At 53.3% G+C, this 16,797-nt stretch overlaps 3 protein-coding genes across 5 annotated transcripts; 1 reads left to right on the top strand and 2 right to left on the bottom strand.

Annotated features, from left to right (window-relative positions):
- The first annotated feature begins 675 nt into the window (after positions 1–675).
- On the top strand, positions 676–5,020 carry PRRT3 (proline rich transmembrane protein 3). The gene is made up of 3 exons (XM_049640983.1): positions 676–1,813; positions 2,025–2,180; positions 2,762–5,020. Exons 1-3 carry the CDS (start codon positions 787–789, stop codon positions 4,525–4,527), a joined length of 2,949 nt encoding a protein of 982 aa, XP_049496940.1. The 5' UTR covers positions 676–786; the 3' UTR covers positions 4,528–5,020.
- A 422-nt stretch (positions 5,021–5,442) lies between these two features.
- On the bottom strand, positions 5,443–14,597 carry CRELD1 (cysteine rich with EGF like domains 1). 3 transcript variants are annotated; one of them, XM_049640984.1, is made up of 11 exons: positions 14,509–14,597; positions 13,787–13,980; positions 13,472–13,554; positions 10,039–10,149; positions 9,620–9,711; positions 8,730–8,906; positions 8,550–8,645; positions 7,540–7,623; positions 7,242–7,337; positions 6,893–7,027; positions 5,443–6,083 (listed from the first exon to the last, which is right to left on the bottom strand). In XM_049640984.1, the coding sequence occupies exons 2-11, from the start codon at positions 13,958–13,960 to the stop codon at positions 5,869–5,871; spliced, it is 1,263 nt and encodes a 420-aa protein (XP_049496941.1). In that variant the 5' UTR covers positions 13,961–13,980; positions 14,509–14,597; the 3' UTR covers positions 5,443–5,868. The 3 variants fall into 3 exon arrangements, with proteins under 3 accessions (XP_049496941.1, XP_049496943.1, XP_049496944.1); XM_049640987.1 differs by lacking the exon at positions 5,443–6,083 and adding an exon at positions 6,092–6,431; XM_049640986.1 differs by lacking the exon at positions 14,509–14,597 and having other exon boundaries at positions 13,787–14,463.
- A 170-nt stretch (positions 14,598–14,767) lies between these two features.
- Positions 14,768–16,104, bottom strand: IL17RC (interleukin 17 receptor C). Its single transcript, XM_049642245.1, has 4 exons — positions 16,093–16,104; positions 15,668–15,836; positions 15,524–15,562; positions 14,768–15,430 (listed from the first exon to the last, which is right to left on the bottom strand). Exons 1-4 carry the CDS (start codon positions 16,102–16,104, stop codon positions 14,811–14,813), a joined length of 840 nt encoding a protein of 279 aa, XP_049498202.1. The 3' UTR covers positions 14,768–14,810.
- Between the last annotated feature and the right edge of the window lie 693 nt (positions 16,105–16,797).

The following is a 16,797-nucleotide window of genomic DNA, read 5'->3' as shown; positions in this document are numbered from 1 at the left end:
AGGTGACTCACCCAGGAAATAGCGAAGCTGGGATTCAAACCCAGATCTCTCCTCAAAGGCAGGAGCATGTTCCTCTCCCTCTTCACTGCTCTGATATTTGAGCCAGGCCTTCAAGAATAGGGTTTCAGGGGCACCTGGGTGGCTCAGTCAGTTGAGCATCCAACTTTGGTTCAGGTCATGATCTCATGGTTCATGAGTTCAAGCCCCACATCAGGCTCTGTGATGACAGCTCAGCTCTGTGAGCCTTCAGATTCTGTCTGTCTGTCTGTCTGTCTCTCTCTCTGCCCCTCCCCCACTCATGCTCTGTCTCCCTCTCTCTCATAAATAAGTAAACATTAAAAAAAAAAAAAAAAAGAGGATTTCAGCTAGTGAAGAAGAAGGGAGAGGGCAGTCCAAGCTGAGAGGAAAGCAGGAGCAAAGGATTGGGGCATTGGACAGCCCAGTGGTTGTTGAAGGGGATAAGCAGCCTGGTGTAGCCTTGGAAGGCTAAGAGAGAAGCTTATATTATTTCCTGAGGGTGATGGGGAGCCACCAAAGGTTTTGAAGTAGGGCAAGTGGCATGACCAGAGATACATTTTTAAAAGGTCACTCTGGGCAGCATGAAGGGGTTGAACAGGAAGGGGTTGGGGAAAGGGGAGCTCTCTTTCTTTCTTTCTTGCCACCACCCGCCTTGGGACAGCTATGGATGCTCCCAGTGCTCACATGTCATCCCCCTTCTCCTTTTTTTAGGCTCATCCAGTGAGGACTGGAAGTTGAGTGTTCTAGGCCCACACATCAGAGTGGACCATGGCCCCCAGCCCATGGGGCCGTGTATGTGGCCCCCTACTGCTGATGCTGCTGCTCTCCCTGGGGCCTGGCCCTGCTCTGGGCCGGCACCTTCCCAAGCCACTTGAGGACTCGGAACCACACCTGATCCTAGGAGATGACCCCCAGGGCCCTATGGGCACAGAGCCCCATGCCCTCGACTTCTTCTGGCAGAAGTCCAGAGATGAGAGCCCCTGGAACTCTAATGTCCCCCAGGTGCCTGCCGAGGAAGCACCTGAGGCGCCCGCAGATTCTCCCCTTGGCCCAGCCCTGCACGGACCTAAAGCAGCTCATAGGGCTCAGAGAGAAGGACTCCCAGTAACTGATGATCTCCAGATGGCTCGAGGGCCAAGTTCTCATGGCTGGACAGGACCTCCTGACTCACAGGAGCCTATGGAGCAAGAAGCACCAGCCCCCCATCCAGTGGGTCTCCCCCATCTCACTTTCATCCCCATAACTCCCAGACTCCAACTCAGGATAGCTACAGTTTCTCCCTCCCCAGGGCCAGAGGAATCTGGAGGCCAAATGGGACAACAACCACCTAAAGATGAGGGTCTGGTGGCTGAAGCCAAGATCAGAGTCTCAGAGATATCCCCCTTAGACCACCAGGGCCCTTCCCAGACTCTTGCCCCCAACTTGGGCACTACCAAGACGCCAGTGCTGGAAGAACAGGGTGGGGGCGAGGAGGACTTCCAGGAGGCAGCTCAAAGCCCCCTCTTCACCCAACAAGATCCAGCAGCCCCTCATGTTGGTTTGGTATCTCCAGCTGAGGTGGCATCCTCTCAGGAGCCTGGGCCCCAGCCAGACCTGGCATTGGCCAAAAGCCTTCCTCCTACTGAGGAGCTACCACTTGAGCTCCCCAAGAAGGCTGGAGGTGGGGAGACCTGGGAAGTCAGTCTTCCAAGTCCCTCACCCAAAGAGGCTGATCTTTCTGATGTGAGGAGCTCACCAAGACCCCAGCCCTCAGGTCCCCCAGCCACAGAGACTCCTGACGGGCAACCTAAGCCAGGTGGGTATCAAAGTGGAGGTTTCCCAGTAGGGCTGGGAGGGGACGGTGTTCCAGCATAGCTGGATGCCCCAGTTTCTATGTGACCTCTGGTCTCTCTGGGTCCCATTTTCCTCATTCTGGCAAATGAGCGTGATTGTGCCTCCCTTTGGGGGGACTAGACTTTGGGGACCACTGCATGGTCAGGCAGTGATAACTGCTTTTGTTATTTCAGAGATAGCAGCAATGAATGGAGCAGACCCCATCTCCCCCCAGCGGGTGAGAGGAGCACTGGAGACCCCAGGTACCCCCAAGTCCCTCATCCCTGGCCCCTTGGACCCTGGCCCAACTACAAATCGAACAGAGAGCCCTGTGGGGGCCCTGCAGCCAGGTGAGGGGATGACTAGGGGTTTGGGGGAGAGTGGGTACTCTGTCTAATAATTAAAAACCGAGGTACATGGCGGGGAGTGAATGGGGACAAATACTTCCTTAAAGGAACTGGCCAGGACTTCCTTCAAAAACTTAAGGATAATAAACTAATACTGGGTACTCTGGGACAAGTCATTTGCCCTTTGGGGATGGAATATTCGTAAATGTAACTTGGATATATTTAGTGCAGTGTCTCCAACTCCCACAAATCACTGGAGGAGTTTTTAAAAACTCCAATACCCAGGCCCCATCCCAAGGAATTCTGATTCAGTTCGTCTCCAGGTGATTCTAATATGCAGCCAATGTTGAGAACTGCTGGTATATTATTAATAAAAGTGATAGGTCATGTCGTTTAACATTACTGGGTGTTGGGCACTATGCTAAACATTTAATCTTCCCCACAATCCAATGAGGTAGGTACTATTATCATCCCCATTTCACAGATGTGCTTAGAAAAGTGAAATAACTTGCCCACCACACTAGAGAATGTGGGAAATCAAAAGCACTTTTCAAAGGGTTATTCTGATATTGTTATTATTGCAGATGAAGCCGAGGAGTGGCCGGGGCGCCCCCAAAGCCATCCCCCAGCACCCCCAGTCCAGGCCCCCTCGACGTCACGCCGGGGCCTCATTCGGGTCACTACGCAGCGCGCCCTGGGCCAGCCACCCCCTCCGGAGCCCTCAGCCAGCTCCATGGCATCAGCCCCAGCCACCAGCCCCCCGGCCAATGCCACCGCCCCTCCCCTGCGCTGGGGTCCCCTGCGGCGGGTGCTGAGCTTTTCCTGGGAGCTGCACGTCTATGGGGTGGGGGTGCTCTTCCTGTTGCCCGCGTTGTTGGCACTGGCCTCACTGGCAGCTGCCCCTGCGGGGCCCCGGCTGGCTCTGGTGGCAGCGGTGCTGGTGCTCATAGCGTCGGGGCTTCGATCTGCCTACATGCTCGCGGACCCATACGGCTCTCAGGCACGGCTGGGCTTACGCACTGGCCTGGTGCTCTACAACCTGCCCTTCCCCTTGCTGCTCACTGCGCTGGCGGCCCTGACCCTACTCGGGCTGGGCGCAGGGCTGCCACAGCAGCTGCAAAACCCGCTCCTGCTGGGAGCGTTGGCGTTGGCGCACGGCGTGGGGTTGCTGACTACTGACCTGTTGTCAGTGAGGCCTGCGTTCAACCTCCTGGCTCAGGGCTTGTCTTGTGCCTGGGGTGCGGCCGTGGCTCTGGGCACACTCTGTCTGTGCCGTCGCCGCCTGCTGGACGGGCCGCGGGGCTGGGATGCCAGCCCGGGCCCGCGGCTGCTGGCCGTGGCCGGCGCGCTGGGGCTGCTGGCCAGTGGCTTGCAACTGGCAGCGGCGCTCTGGCTATACCCGGGCCCAGGTCGGGTGGGTCGCTTTTCGTGGGCCTGGTGGGGCGTCCACTTCTGGCTGCGCCTGCTGGAGCTGACATGGGCCCTCACCCTTGCGCTGGCCGCTGTAGCCGCCGCGCGGCCCAGGCCGCCCACAGAGCACGCTTGCTGGGCTAAGTTGCTGCGCCTGGCGTGCCCCACGCCCTCGGGCAAGAGCGAGGTGCCTGAGCGACCAAACAACTGCTATGCGGGGCCTAGTGGCGTGGGTGCAGGCAGCTTGGACATAAGCAAGAGCCTCATCCGCAACCCAGCAGAGGGTGGGCCGCCTGCCACGCCCAGTTCAGGCGCCTGGGGGTCGGCTGCGTCGTTGGGCCGTGGTCCCCAGGGTGGCCCTGGACTGTCCCGCAGCAGCGTGGGGCCGGCGCCGTCGATGAGCGAGCTGGACCTGCGGCCGCCATCACCCATCAACTTGAGCCGCAGCATCGACGCCGCGCTCTTCCGAGAGCACTTGGTGCGAGACAGCGTTTTCCGGCGCTGTGGCCTGCGCGGTCTGTCCTCCCCGCCGCCCGGGGGCGCGCTGCGGCCGCGCCGGGGCAGCCACCCCGACCCCGAGCTCGAGGGCGCAGGCTCTTCGCTCCTGAGGGGCCGCTGCCGGTCTCTCAGCGACGTGCGCGTGCGCGGCCCGGTCCCACCACATGTCGCGGATGAACCTGACGGGGCGGTTTCTGGCAGCTCCATGGACAGCTTCTCCCGGGGCTCGCTCAAGATCAGCTGGAACCCGTGGCGTCACGGGCTGTCGTCGGTGGACAGTCTGCCCCTCGATGAGCTGCCCAGCACGGTGCAGCTACTGCCTGCCCCAGCCCCTGCTCCTGCCCCTACCCCCTCCCGGTCCGGGGAACCTCAGAGTGAGGTCCAGCCTCGCTGCAAGCCCGGGGACTCCCGCAGCGCCTCCAGTGACACCATCGAGCTCTGAGGGGTCCAGGGATGCAGGACCGGGGCCCTACCCTCGATGGCCATATGGCTTGGCCGACTGGGACAACTGAACATTTGAAAAACTGGCATTCCCGGGTTTCCATCTAACTACAGCCCCTGGCAACATTGGGGCATGAACCTAACTGCCCCCATTTTTTGTTTTTTAAATATCTATTTTTTTCAGTGGGTATTTTGCACAGAGGCTGTGACTTATGCGGAATACAGGGTGGACATGCATGGATTTGGGTGTGGGATATGGGGTCCAGGTACCCCTAAACACCCCTCCAGACTCCGTAGTGTGGAGATGAGGTTTGCTTGCCCAGACTGACTGTCCTCTTTGTGCCAAAGAAATAAACCCTTAGGACTTGGCTCATGCCTCCCTCTGGCCATGCCAGGATCCCGTTCAAAGAAGAGGTAGCAGTCCCCACCCCTGACCCCCAGCAATCCCAAGTCCCCTATATGTTGGGGAGGGGAGGACCCAGAAAGGAAAGGTACCCCACTGTGGGAAACCTTAAGAATAACGGCTACAGAACATCTATCTGTTGTACACTGTTTTCAGCTCTTTGTATTTATCCTCTTCCTTAATTCTATTAAGCCTGAGTGGAAGGCATTATCATGCCCATTTTATAGATGGGAAGAGTGAAGATCAGAGACAAAAGCAATTTGTCCAGGGTCCTTTGGCAAATGATAGCTGGCAATGAACCCAGGAACCTCCACTCCAAAGCCTGGTTCCTCCATCCCCTTCTCTTAACACTACTTCAGGGCCAAGCCCCTCTGTCCTCCTTATACTGCTTCTCCATCATGGTAGCTCTCAATTTCCCAGGGTTTTAGAAAATTTCCCCAAGGGTGGGGGGGGGGGGCTCGCAGTAGCTCAGGCCAACCCATAGGGAGTAGGAGGCAGGTAGTGAGACTGAAGTTTCTCCATTTTCCAAGACCTTTATTTCCTGAGATGAATAAATAATCAGTGGCTGAGGGGCAGGGGTACAGAACAGGAGCTGGCAGCATGCAGCTGGCAGGAGGAGGCTGTGATGGGCCCACCCCTGGAGGGAATCCCCCCTCATCCTGGACAGGGGCCAAAGCCCACTAGCAGCCACCACAAGGAGATACTTTTTTAAAAATTCACACACATTGTGAAGCCTACCCAGTTCCCCCAGGCCAAGATCTCCTGGCATCCATATTTAGGGCTACTTTTTCACCCCAAGGGTCTCACCTGCCTAGGTGTGAGGTGTGGTATTTACCCCGCTCAAAAATAAAGCAAGCTGCCTCAAGTGTCCAGGCAGGAAAGAGGCCTGACTTCTGGGGGCAGCCTGGATAGGAGGAGATCCTGCAAATGTGGCAAGGATTATCTGCCCTTGATGAAGCCCTCCAGCACACGGTCGCTGCGCTCTGACAACCAGTAGCCAGTCATGGCCGCCACAGCCCCAATGAAGATGGCGGTAAACACCAAGTCACCCTTGGCAGCTAGTGTGGCCAGTGCACAGATGATGACACCGAAGAACATCTGCTGCAGCACCACCAGCTCATCCTCTGTCATCTCCGAGAAGAAGCCTGCTGACTCTGTGAGGAACAAGAGAAGCACCTGTCACTCCCCCGCTGTTCCTGGAGCTTCCCACATACCTCATCATTGCTGCCACATGGTTGCCCAGCAAGCCGGCACATGATGTCATTTACTGCTGAGAACAACTCCAACGGGCAGTTATTGTCCCTGTCTCAATAAATGGGAAACTGAGGTTCAGAGCGGTGAAGAGGTTTGCCCAAGATCATGTGGTGGGCAAGTCTGGAGACAGCCTGTGTACCAGCCTGGCTCCAGAGCCAGACTGCATGGATTTGACTCGCAGCTCTGCAACCTGCTTGTCATGTGGTCCTGGGCAAGTTATTTCATCTGTTGGCATCCTAGTTTCCACCCTGTAAAGTGGGGATGAGAATAATACGAACAGCACTGGACCTATTGTAGAAGCGAAATAACTTAATACATGCAACAGGCTTGGAACAGTGTCAACACATGGTAAGAGCTGTGAAGTAGTCACCATCGTCATCATTGTGGTTGTCCTTCATCTCAGAACAACAGCCTGCAACAGCTGTCAGCAGCCCAGGGTAAGGACTGGCCCCAATGGGACAGATAAGAAGGGAGATAGGGGGGATTTGACACCAAGTGCCATATTCTTTCTGCCTTGGGAGGTGTGAGGCCGCTAAAAGTCAGCCTGGGGATCAGATGTAGGGTTTGGGTCTCATTGCAGCCTTATGGGGGATGGGTGGCAGTGGGGATGGGGCAGGGCCTATGGCTGCCTGGAGAAGGGGCTTGCCTGCCCTCCCCCTGGATGAGGACCTCCCTTCCTCAGGTTTCTGGGGGCCACTACAGGGCTCACCTGGGATCTGCTCCTTCACACAGACGCCCTCCATCTGTTTGTAGCCCTCGGCACAGACACAGCGATAACTGCCCTCGGTGTTCTCGCACTGCTCGTTCTCTCCTGGACACACCTCTGTCTCACATTCGTCCACATCTTGAGGGAGGGTGAGGCGGGGTCAGACCCCCACTGCCAGGGTCCCACATATGGCAGCCCTGACTCCATCTCATTCATATCCGGACACCCCTTTGCCCTTGCCCAAACAACATTCCACCCTTCCTTCCCCTGCCCTGTCCACATTCCAGCTCTTCTCAATTTGTGGTGGGCAAGGCACTTCACGGTGTCTGTGCCCCACTGGCAGGAGACTCACCGAGACACTTGGAGCCCACCTGCTGGTAGCCAGGGCTGCATTTCTTACAGCGGCCTGGCCCTGCCCCCATGCAGCCCAGGCAGGCCTTGGCACAGTCTGGAGAAGGGATAGGAGAGAAGAGGGTGAGAGCTGCCCTTAGGCCCGAGGCGGATTGTGGAGGGGGGGAAGCCTTGCTCCAGAAGAGGTCTGGGGGGGTGGTGGTTTTCTGGTGCCTGAGAAGGCAGAAACTTGGGGGAAAGGGCATGGAGCAGCCCCTTCTACCCTTCCCACACTCCTTCCTTACAGGATCAGCACTTACCTCGGCACTCATAGGAGCCCTCTGTGTTCACACAGAACTGGTTGGATCCACAGCTGGCTCGTTCCGTGCCACACTCATCGATGTCTGCAGGGAAGCAGGCAGGATACGGATTTCAATCCCTATCACACTAACGGGGAAGCTGAGGCCAAGGTTGTTGGGGAAGGGACCTGCTCAGACTCAAATAGCTTGGCAGAGACTGCCGGCTGTGTGCCAACACGAAGGCAGAGGTGCAGTAGGACTTCGGGCCGCCCAACTAAAGATGACATTTTCCAATCTGCCTTGCAGCTAAGTGTGGCCTAATGATTGAGTTCTGGCCAAGAGGATGTAAACAGAAATGATGTGCTCCACTTTTAGCTTGGCCTTAAAACAACAGAAGTGGACTCTTCCATGCATTTTCTTCCCTTTCTCACTTCCTGAGTGTTGGTCATGGAACATGGAGGTACCTCAAGCAACAAAAACATCCCAAGGGGATGACCACACTGTAAGAAAGAAAGTATCTGGGTCCTTGAATGCTTGTAACAGGTGGAACTTCCTTGCCAGCCTGGACCACTTGTTTTAAGACTGTGGTATAAGATAAAAATAAACCTCTATATTCTTTAAGTCATAGTCTTTGGTGACCTTTCTGTTGTAGCAGCTTAGCCTTTACCCTCGTTTATATAAATAGCTACACAGAGACCAAAACCAAGTCTTGAACCCAGGCTTCCTGACCCCAGGTTAAGTATCTTCATTTCCCTGGCTAACTCTTCCTCAATTTTCAAGACTTGGCCTAAGGGATACCTCCTGCAAGAAGCCTTTCCTGATTCCCCACCTCTACAGAGCTGGATCAGGGGCATCTCCAACTGTACAAAGATCGGTCTGTACTCTAGGTTACTTTTCTGCCTTCCCGAACAGGTTGAGATCACCATGAAGTTGGGAACTGTGGTGGTCTAGCCCAGAGATGTGTGTGCTGATGGGGACCAAGTCCAGGCTGCTGCTTTCCTCTCCAGACCTAGGGCTAGGGCCTCACTCACCTACACACTTGAGGTGATGCAGGGCCCAGCCCTTCTTGCACTGTAAACAGTTGGACTCCTCAGGTCCCGAGCAGCGGGCACAGGGGCCAAAACAAGCTGGGTGAGAAGCGGGAAGTGTGAGGGTAGGCAGGCAGGCAACCCATCTGCCCTTGCCCAGCCCTGCGCCTCTTGGCTACCTACCCGAACATACCAGATGGCTGGCGTTGCGCTCTGCCTCAAAGTAGCCGAGGCCACATTGGCCACAAGCCTCGCCCCCATAGCCGGCCTGGCAGTCACAGTGCCCGCTGCCCCCTCGAGTCCCTTCCCCTTCACACCGCCCGTGGCCACCGCAGGGCTTTTCTGCGCCCCCAGGACAGGCTGTGGGCAGATACCAAACCAGGTGAGATCATAAACACAATCGTGAATACAGAGAATATTTCCCCATACCATTAAATATTTTTGGAGAGCAAACTCAATTTTAATGGCAACATAATATTTCATCATAAACTATATGAAATTTACTTAACCAATACCCCACTGTGGAACAGGTTATTTATAAATCTTTCCTCTTATAAAGACTGAATTATCATCTTAGTCACTCTCCCTTTGTTGTTGTTGTTGTTTTTTGTTTTATCTATTTTTTATTCTTTGTGTCACTTAGTCTTTTATCTGAATCTTCCAGAGTTTTCTAAAAGGGGCTGGTAGTAGGTTTAGCTCCTCCCTCAGGACTGTGTGATGACAATGGGGGCTTCAAAGCAGCACCCGCCTGTCCCTAGGAAGATCGCCTTAGTCCAGGGGATGGGGCCTGGTCTGATCCATGCATGGGAAATGGGGGGTGGGTGGGGCCATTTCTCACATACATGAAAAAAACCATAGTCCCATCTGACTCAGTCTAGCCCACTTATCTTTTTTCAGAGCCATTCCCCACTGATTTGCTCATCTCAACAGCTCTCAAAGGCAGATGAGAACGAAGGTCCAGAGAAGTTATGAGGGCAACCTGAGCTCACACAGCCAGCTATGCGGTAGAGCCAGGACTGGATCCCTGACCTTGTCAGTCCCCTCATCCCCCAAGAGGAGCTTGAAAAACTCACGGAGGCAGGAGGGCCCGAAGGTGCCAGAGGGGCAGCAGAGCTTCAGGGAATCTGAGCAGAGCCACTGGAAGAGGTCTGGGGCTTCCTGCTGCCTGAGGGGGTTAGCAGGTGGGGATGATAGTGAGGGGGGCTGAGACAGTGTCAGAGGTGCTATCCACCCCCCACCCTCCCAAAGAACCTGTGATACAACCCTTCTTGGATATAAGACCCGTAACACTACCCAACCAACACCCTCTCCCCATTTGGCAGAGGGGTAAATTGAAGCTCAGACTGAGAACTTGGGTACCCCCCAAGTCCTTAGCAGACCTAGGTTTGGAAAAAGGAGTCAAACCAGGACACAGGCCCCAGCATGCACCCCCCTCTTTTACCACCAGGTCCTGCCTATGGCCCCCTCCCTGGGAAGCCCCCCAGTAACTCACTTGTGAAACCACCAGCTCTCCACCAGCTCCTCACTCAGCTCTAGCAGGCGGTGGCACTCAAAGTCCGATTTGCTGCACACACTCTCGAGCACCTCTACCAGGCGGGTCTCACTGAACGGACAGGGCAGGGATCGTATGAATATGTTCTACCCCATCCACCACCCTCCTTAAGGTCTCCTCTCCCCCCACCCTCATGCCATGACAATGTCAAAGGAAAGGCCGTAGGGCATAATGGAAGGGGTACTGATTAGCGAGTCAGACAGACCTGGGTTTGAATTTAGTTGAGTGACCTTGGGCAAGTCACTTAACCTCTCCTGAACCTCTCTTTTCTCATCTGAAAAATGGAAACAATACCTGCCCTGCATGTTTGTTGTAAGATATCTCAGTTCCTGCATTTTCACAATGGAAGATAATACCCTTGCTGCATATATGTGATTAAAAATACATCATGTAACAAGTGTTGGCAGGATGTGGAGAAATTGGAACCCTCCTACATTGAAGGTGAATGGTGAAGGTGAATGGAATGAAAGATGGTGTAGCCACTGTGGAAAACAGTTTGGCACTTCCTCAATAAGTTTAACATGCAATTACCATATGAATCAGTAATTCCACTCTTGGTTATATACCCAAAAGAATGTTTGTTCAAACAAACACTTATACACAAATGTTTGTAGCAATACTATACACAGCAGCCAAAAGGTAGAAACAACTTGGGGCGCCTGGGTGGCTCAGTCAGTTAAGCGTCTGACTTCAGTTCAGATCATGATCTCACGGTTCATGGGTTCAAGCCCTGTGTCAGATTCTGTGCTGACAGCTCAGAGCCTGGAGCCTACTTTGGATTCTGTGTCTCCCTCTCTCTTGCTCGTCCCCAGCTCGTGCTCTGTCTCTGTCTCTATCTCTCTCTCAAAAATAAACATTAAAAAAAAAAAAAAGGTAGAAACAACCCAAATATTCATTAACTGAAGAATGGATAAACAAAATGTAGTATCCATACAATGAAATTTTATTAAGCTTTAAAAAGGGGTGCTTGGATGGCTCAATTGGTTAAGTGTCTGAGTCTTGATTTCGGCTCAGGTCATGATCTCATGGTTCATAAGTTTGAGCCCCACACTGGGTTCTGCACTAACATTGTGGAGTCTGCTTGTGATTCTCTCTCTCTGCCCCTCCCCAGCTTGCTCTCTCTCTCTCTCTCTCTCTCTCTCTCTCAAAAATAAGTAAATAACTTTAAAACATCATGATAAGTGAAAGAAGCCAGACATAAATGGGTTCCAATGGAATCAGCAATCCAATGGACACAGACAGCAGAGTAATGGTTGCCAGGGGCTGGGGGAAGGGGAGAACAGGGAGTGATTGCTTAATAGGTACAGAGTTCCTTTCTGGAGTGATAAAAGTGGCCTGGAACTAGAGAGTGGTAAACACTGCAAAACACTATACATGTACAAAATGTCTCTAGTGGTAAATTTTATGTTATATATACTTTACTGTAATAAAAAAAAATTTTAAATATGTATACACACACACATATATTATGTATATATATATTATGTATTTAAAGGGTCTGGCATGTGCCTGGCATATAGGAAGAGACGACTTAAAACACAAACAAAAAACAGGAGCCACTATACAGCCAAAAGTGCTCTTCAGGTTATCTTGCCCAATCTCATTCCTAAATGAGGAAACTGAGGCCCCTGAAGGGAAAGGAAAATGACCAATGTTACATGATAACAAAACCTTTTGTTTCTAGTGGGCATCACTGTTTAATCCTTACCACAATCCTATGAGATAGTCAAAGCAAGTATTAACATCCCCATTTTACAGATGAGGAAACTGAGGCTCACAGAGGTTAAGTGACCTTCCCTAGGATACATAGGGTCACAACTGACATCCAAGTCTGTCTAACTCCAAGTCTTTGCTGATTTCTTCTCTTCAACTTGACTTTTTTTTTGTTTATGTATTTATTTTGAGAGAGGGAGCACAAGTGCACATGAGTGGAGGAGGAGCAGAGAGAGAGAGGAGAGAGAATCCCAAGCAGGCTCTGAGCTGGTAGCACAGAGCCTGACACAGGGCTTGATCTCACCATGAGATCATGACCTGAGCTGAAACCAAGAGTTGGATGTTCAACTGACTAAGCCACCCAGGTGCCCCTCAACTTGACTTTGAAAAGTGGGAAGGCCTAGGACTCAGGCCTTTCATTCATTATAGTCTCATCTCATTCCATGGTTTTATAATACTGACTACATGCTGATGACTCCCAAATTCATATTTCTAACTCCTACATTTCCCCTGATTTCCCCACAGCTAAATCTAACTCTACTTGGCTGTTTAATAGACCTCCCAGCCCAATATGTTCAAAGAGAACACCTGATTCCACCCCTCCTCTAAATCTGGTCCTGCCTCAGTTTTACCTATACCGTAGAACATCCGCACTATTCACCCAGTTGCTCAGTCCCAAAACCTAAGGACTTTTTATTCTACTTTTTCTCTCATACCCCATAATGATTCCATCATCAAACCCTATCAGTCCATCTGCAAAATATACCCAGGATCTGACCCGTTCTCACCATGTCCACCACTAGATTCCACACTAGCTCATGCTGCTGTCACACTTAAGACCAGCCTCCCAAATGTTCTCCCTGCTTTCTCCACTCTGGTCCCTACAGTCTTTTTGCTACATCGCAGTGAGTGATCTTTTAAAGGTATAAATAAGACCACATCACTTCCCTGCTCCAAACCTTCCAATGGCTTACCATTACACTCAGAATAAAATCTAACTCCGTTCTGTAACCTTCAAGCCCCTCTGGCTTCATGTTGTACCATTCTCTCTTCTGCTCATTCCCTCCCAGCCTCTTCTCAAATACATCAAGCTCAGTCCCACTCTGTCTAAATCCCTTCCCCGACTGTCACATAGCTTGCTTCTTTACTTCAGGTTTCTGTTTAAAAATTTTTTTAACGTTTATTTATTTTTTTGAGACAGGGAGAGACAGCATGAACAGGATAGGGTCAGAGAGAGAGGGAGGCACAGAATCTGAAACAGGCTCCAGGCTCTGAGCTGTCAGCACAGACCCTGACGCAGGGCTCGAACTCACGGACCGCGAGATCATGACCTGAGCAGAAGTCGGATGCTTAACCGTCTGAGCCACCCAAGCGCCCCCTTCAGGTTTCTGTTTAAATGTCACACCTTGAACATCACACCTCCCACCATTCTGTAGTCTATTCTTTCCCTGATATGACATTATCTATTTACTTATTCACTGTCTCCTCTACTAGAATGTAACCTCCTTAACAATGGGTTTTTGCATGCCTTATCTACTGCTGTACTATAGATGTTCAGTGATATTTGTTGAATAAGGACTCCCCAAGAGTCTCCAGGCCCCCACCAGTAGAGCAGAGATTGGGAGGTGAGGTGTACGAACCCACCTCTCCAGCCCCTTACCTGTCTTTGTATTTGGACAACTTCTCTTCCTCCCAGGCAGTATTTCCACCTCCGAAGTTGTCCCGGATTGTTCTCTCCAGGCCCTGGAAATGGAGAACATTAGTAATGGCTAAGTACAGTGCCTGACACATTCTAGCACTTTGGTATTTCACTCACCAGGGAACTGAGGCAGAGAGGCAAACTGCCCAAGGCTATATACAACTAGTAAGCAACCAAGCTAGTACCTGACTCATGCAGTCTTGCATCCCAGAACTCCTCTCGACCCCTGTGCTATAATGGCTAGGCCGCCCCCCACGAGGCTGCTCATGCACCCACCTTGTTGAAGCTGTCGACCAGTCCACGGCAGGTATGACATGGATGGAGCTCAGTTGGGGGAGAGGACTGGGGAGACGGAGAGGGCTGGAGCCAGATGGGGCCTGGGAGGCTAAGGAAGAGACTTAGGCCCCAGAGCAGAGGTGGGACCAGGCCTCTGGGGGGCAGTGAGGCCATGTCTTACCCAGGCTGGGAACCTGTAGATAGAGGGAATGGGGATGACTCACTGGAGGAGCCAGGTGAGAAAGAAAAGGGTTGGCTCTGAGGTGCCGCGGGTCTGGGAGCCCAGATGTGTGTTATTGTAAGAAAAAGAGGCTAGACTCGGGGGTTCGGCTGGGGGAGGGGAGGTGGTGAGGAAGGAGCCTATTCTGCAATTCCAAGATGGTAATAAGTTATCCTTGTCACGGTGGGAGAGGTGGCCTGAATCCTTGGCAAAGGAGAAGTCAACTCATTGTTTTCAGGCCTGAATATGGGTTCTTAGGCCAGGATCAGCAGAATTAGGGAGAATGGGTCAGAGTCCAAGTAATAGGAGAGTAGAGGCCGGCTGGGCGGTCTTGGGGGGAGGAGTCCGGAACGGAACCCGGGTCTTGTGGGGAGGAGCCCGGATCCGGATATGAAGAAAGGGGGTCAGGTTAGCGGCCCGCAGGCTGCAAAGACGCGGCCCACTAGTCGACAGGGGACGATCCAGATCCGCATAGGCTGCGGGGCAGGAAGAGATGACCCACCCAGCCCGCGGGCGCCGACGGCTGAGTCTCCCCAACGCCACCGCAACCGCTGGCTGCGTAAGACGTGCAGCATCCGCCAGCTCCGCAGTCTGGGGGGCGGGGCCTACCCACAGCCAATGGTGGTGGCCCATGTGCCATTGCGTCATCCCACGTCAGCCAACCGGAGGCGGTGCCGGGCTGCACCTGTCCGGGTGTTAAAGGGCCGCCGGTGTGCTGATCGGCTAGTGGCGCGGTCACATACACATGCCGGACGCACGGATAGAAAAATAGCGTCTGCCTTTATTCAAGTTGTCTCCCCTGCCTCACGTGCCATCCCTCGTCCCGTCCTCAGGGTCCCCGGGATCCCCGGGAGCCTTAAGCAGCTGGTCCAGGGCAGGCTGCAGGGCCTGAGACACTAGCCTCGCCCTCTCCCTCAGCAGCCACGGGCGGGGGTCGCCGGGTTCCTGCAGGGTCCCCAGGAAGCCGGGCAGCTGGGAGGGCAGGGAGAAGACCGGCACGCTGCGGAAAAGGGCAGGCACGGCATCTGAGTGGAGCAGTCCGTCGAAGTAGGCCCCGACGTAGCGGCCAGGCGCCCGGCCCTGCAGGAAGTCAGGCAGCACGCAGCTGAGCGAGGCGGCAAAGGCGTCGTGCGGGCCCTGCGGGGCGGGAGTCGAAGCCCCGTCCTGCAGCCACTCCCGGCACAGCACCACGGCCCCAGGTGAGAAGAGCAGCACCACCACGCCGCCCTCCTGAAGGGTCTGGCGCCTCTGCGCGTGGAACCAGGCCAGGGGTCCCTGCGCGCTCAGTTCACGACGGCTCCACAGGTCCACGGCCACGCGCAACGGCAGCTGGCACAGCGCCGACGCCAGGGCGCTCACTAAGCGCTCGAAGCCAGAGTCCTCCGCCGAGTAGAGGAGCAGAGCCGCCCGGCCCCTGGTGGCAGCTGCCAGAAAAATCGAGGGGAAGGGAAGACGTGAGACGGCCCGAGGCCGGCCCGCTAGGGGCGGCCCCCCGCCTGGCACTTGCTCACACTTACGCCCCGCGCGGATGTCCTCCTTCAAGAGCCTCAGCCACCCTGTTAGGGGAGAGGGGCCGGGAAGCCCATGAGCTGGGCTGCCACCTTCTCAAGGGGAACTCCCAGCCCTGTCTCTGGGGAGTGCGGAAGCCCGGAAGCGCTCACCTTTCACTTGGTCCTTTCTGAAAAGGAAGAGAAGGAAAAGCACAGCGGCAAAAAGTAGGCAGGCCAGCCACACCAGAGCCCAGCGCTGGTGAACGTCTAGGAGACCCAGAGGAGAGGATACGCTAGTTAGATACCATACACTTTCACCCCAATTCACAAAGGAGAAAAACTCAAAGATTTAAAAGATCTCGGGGGCTGCGATATGTGACTGACGGACTCAGAGAAATGGAAAGATTTGCCCGAAGTCCACAGCATGTAGTGTCAGAGTCAATATATGAACATAGATCCATCTATTTGGGTGACCTTGTTTAAGTCATTTCATCTTCTGCCTCAGTTTTCACCTTTGTAAAACTGGGTTAACACTAGTACCTATTTCATAAAGTTGTTGTGAGGACTACATATATTAATACTCACAAAGCACTTACAATGCTGGGCATAGTAGGTGTTCAAATGTCAGCTAAGATTGTCTCCTAAGCCTAGTGTTGCTGGATGCTTGACCTCACTCTCTTGATGACTCCAACAACCTTCCAAATGGTGTCCCTGACCTCTTTTTTGCCTCCAGTTCATTCATTACATGGCAGCCCCAGAGACCTTTTTAAAATACAAATTTGATTATAGCCTTTCAGGAAGCTCCCACTGCTCTTAACATAAAATCCAATTCCTTACATCAGCTCCCAAAGCCCTAGATGACCCTTGCATCCTTGTGATAGAAGTCTGCCCCTGAAGACCCTCTAGCCACAATGGCCACCTTGAAGTTCCTCAAAAAAGCATTTTTCCCCCACTTCACTCAGCTCAGCCTTCAGAACAGGTCAAACCTTTTCCCGGCCTCACCCCATCTAAGTCAGGTCCTCATTATTTGCATTCATGGTTTTAGACATTTTATAGCAAATGCTTCAATAACTCACATTTACTAAATGTAAGTGATTGTTTAGCTAATGTCTTTCTAGCTTTCTATGGCTGTGGTGGGGGCAGGGATTGTGCCTTTTTGGTGATGCTAGACTCTCTGTGAGCTCTCGTCTTAGCTTTTGAATAAAGGAAGGAGTGTCCCTCTGATTGATCTGAGCCAGGGAAAGACAGGCCATTGCATGTGCTGCCCCTAAGACTGTCTAGATTCCAGCTCCTGGTACGGA

Source organism: Panthera uncia, chromosome A2 (genome assembly GCF_023721935.1).
Source record: "Panthera uncia isolate 11264 chromosome A2, Puncia_PCG_1.0, whole genome shotgun sequence".
NCBI classification, from domain to species: domain Eukaryota; kingdom Metazoa; phylum Chordata; class Mammalia; order Carnivora; family Felidae; genus Panthera; species Panthera uncia.
Note: the sequence above shows the minus strand (reverse complement) of the source record. Positions and strands in the feature narration are given on the sequence as shown.

Coding starts and splice junctions, on each gene's coding strand:
- PRRT3 (XM_049640983.1), top strand. CDS start 787: ATGGCCCCCAGCCCATGGGGCCGTGTATGTGGCCCCCTACTGCTGATG. Junction 1,814..2,024: donor TGACGGGCAACCTAAGCCAG/GTGGGTATCAAA, acceptor TTGTTATTTCAG/AGATAGCAGCAATGAATGGA. Junction 2,181..2,761: donor TGTGGGGGCCCTGCAGCCAG/GTGAGGGGATGA, acceptor TTATTATTGCAG/ATGAAGCCGAGGAGTGGCCG.
- CRELD1 (XM_049640984.1), bottom strand. CDS start 13,960: ATGGCCTCACTGCCCCCCAGAGGCCTGGTCCCACCTCTGCTCTGGGGC. Junction 9,712..10,038: donor GAGAGCTGGTGGTTTCACAA/GTGAGTTACTGG, acceptor TAACCCCCTCAG/GCAGCAGGAAGCCCCAGACC. Junction 7,028..7,241: donor GGTGGGCTCCAAGTGTCTCG/GTGAGTCTCCTG, acceptor CCCTCCCTCAAG/ATGTGGACGAATGTGAGACA.
- IL17RC (XM_049642245.1), bottom strand. Junction 15,563..15,667: donor CAGAAAGGACCAAGTGAAAG/GTGAGCGCTTCC, acceptor CTCCCCTAACAG/GGTGGCTGAGGCTCTTGAAG. Junction 15,431..15,523: donor GGAGGACATCCGCGCGGGGC/GTAAGTGTGAGC, acceptor TTTTTCTGGCAG/CTGCCACCAGGGGCCGGGCG.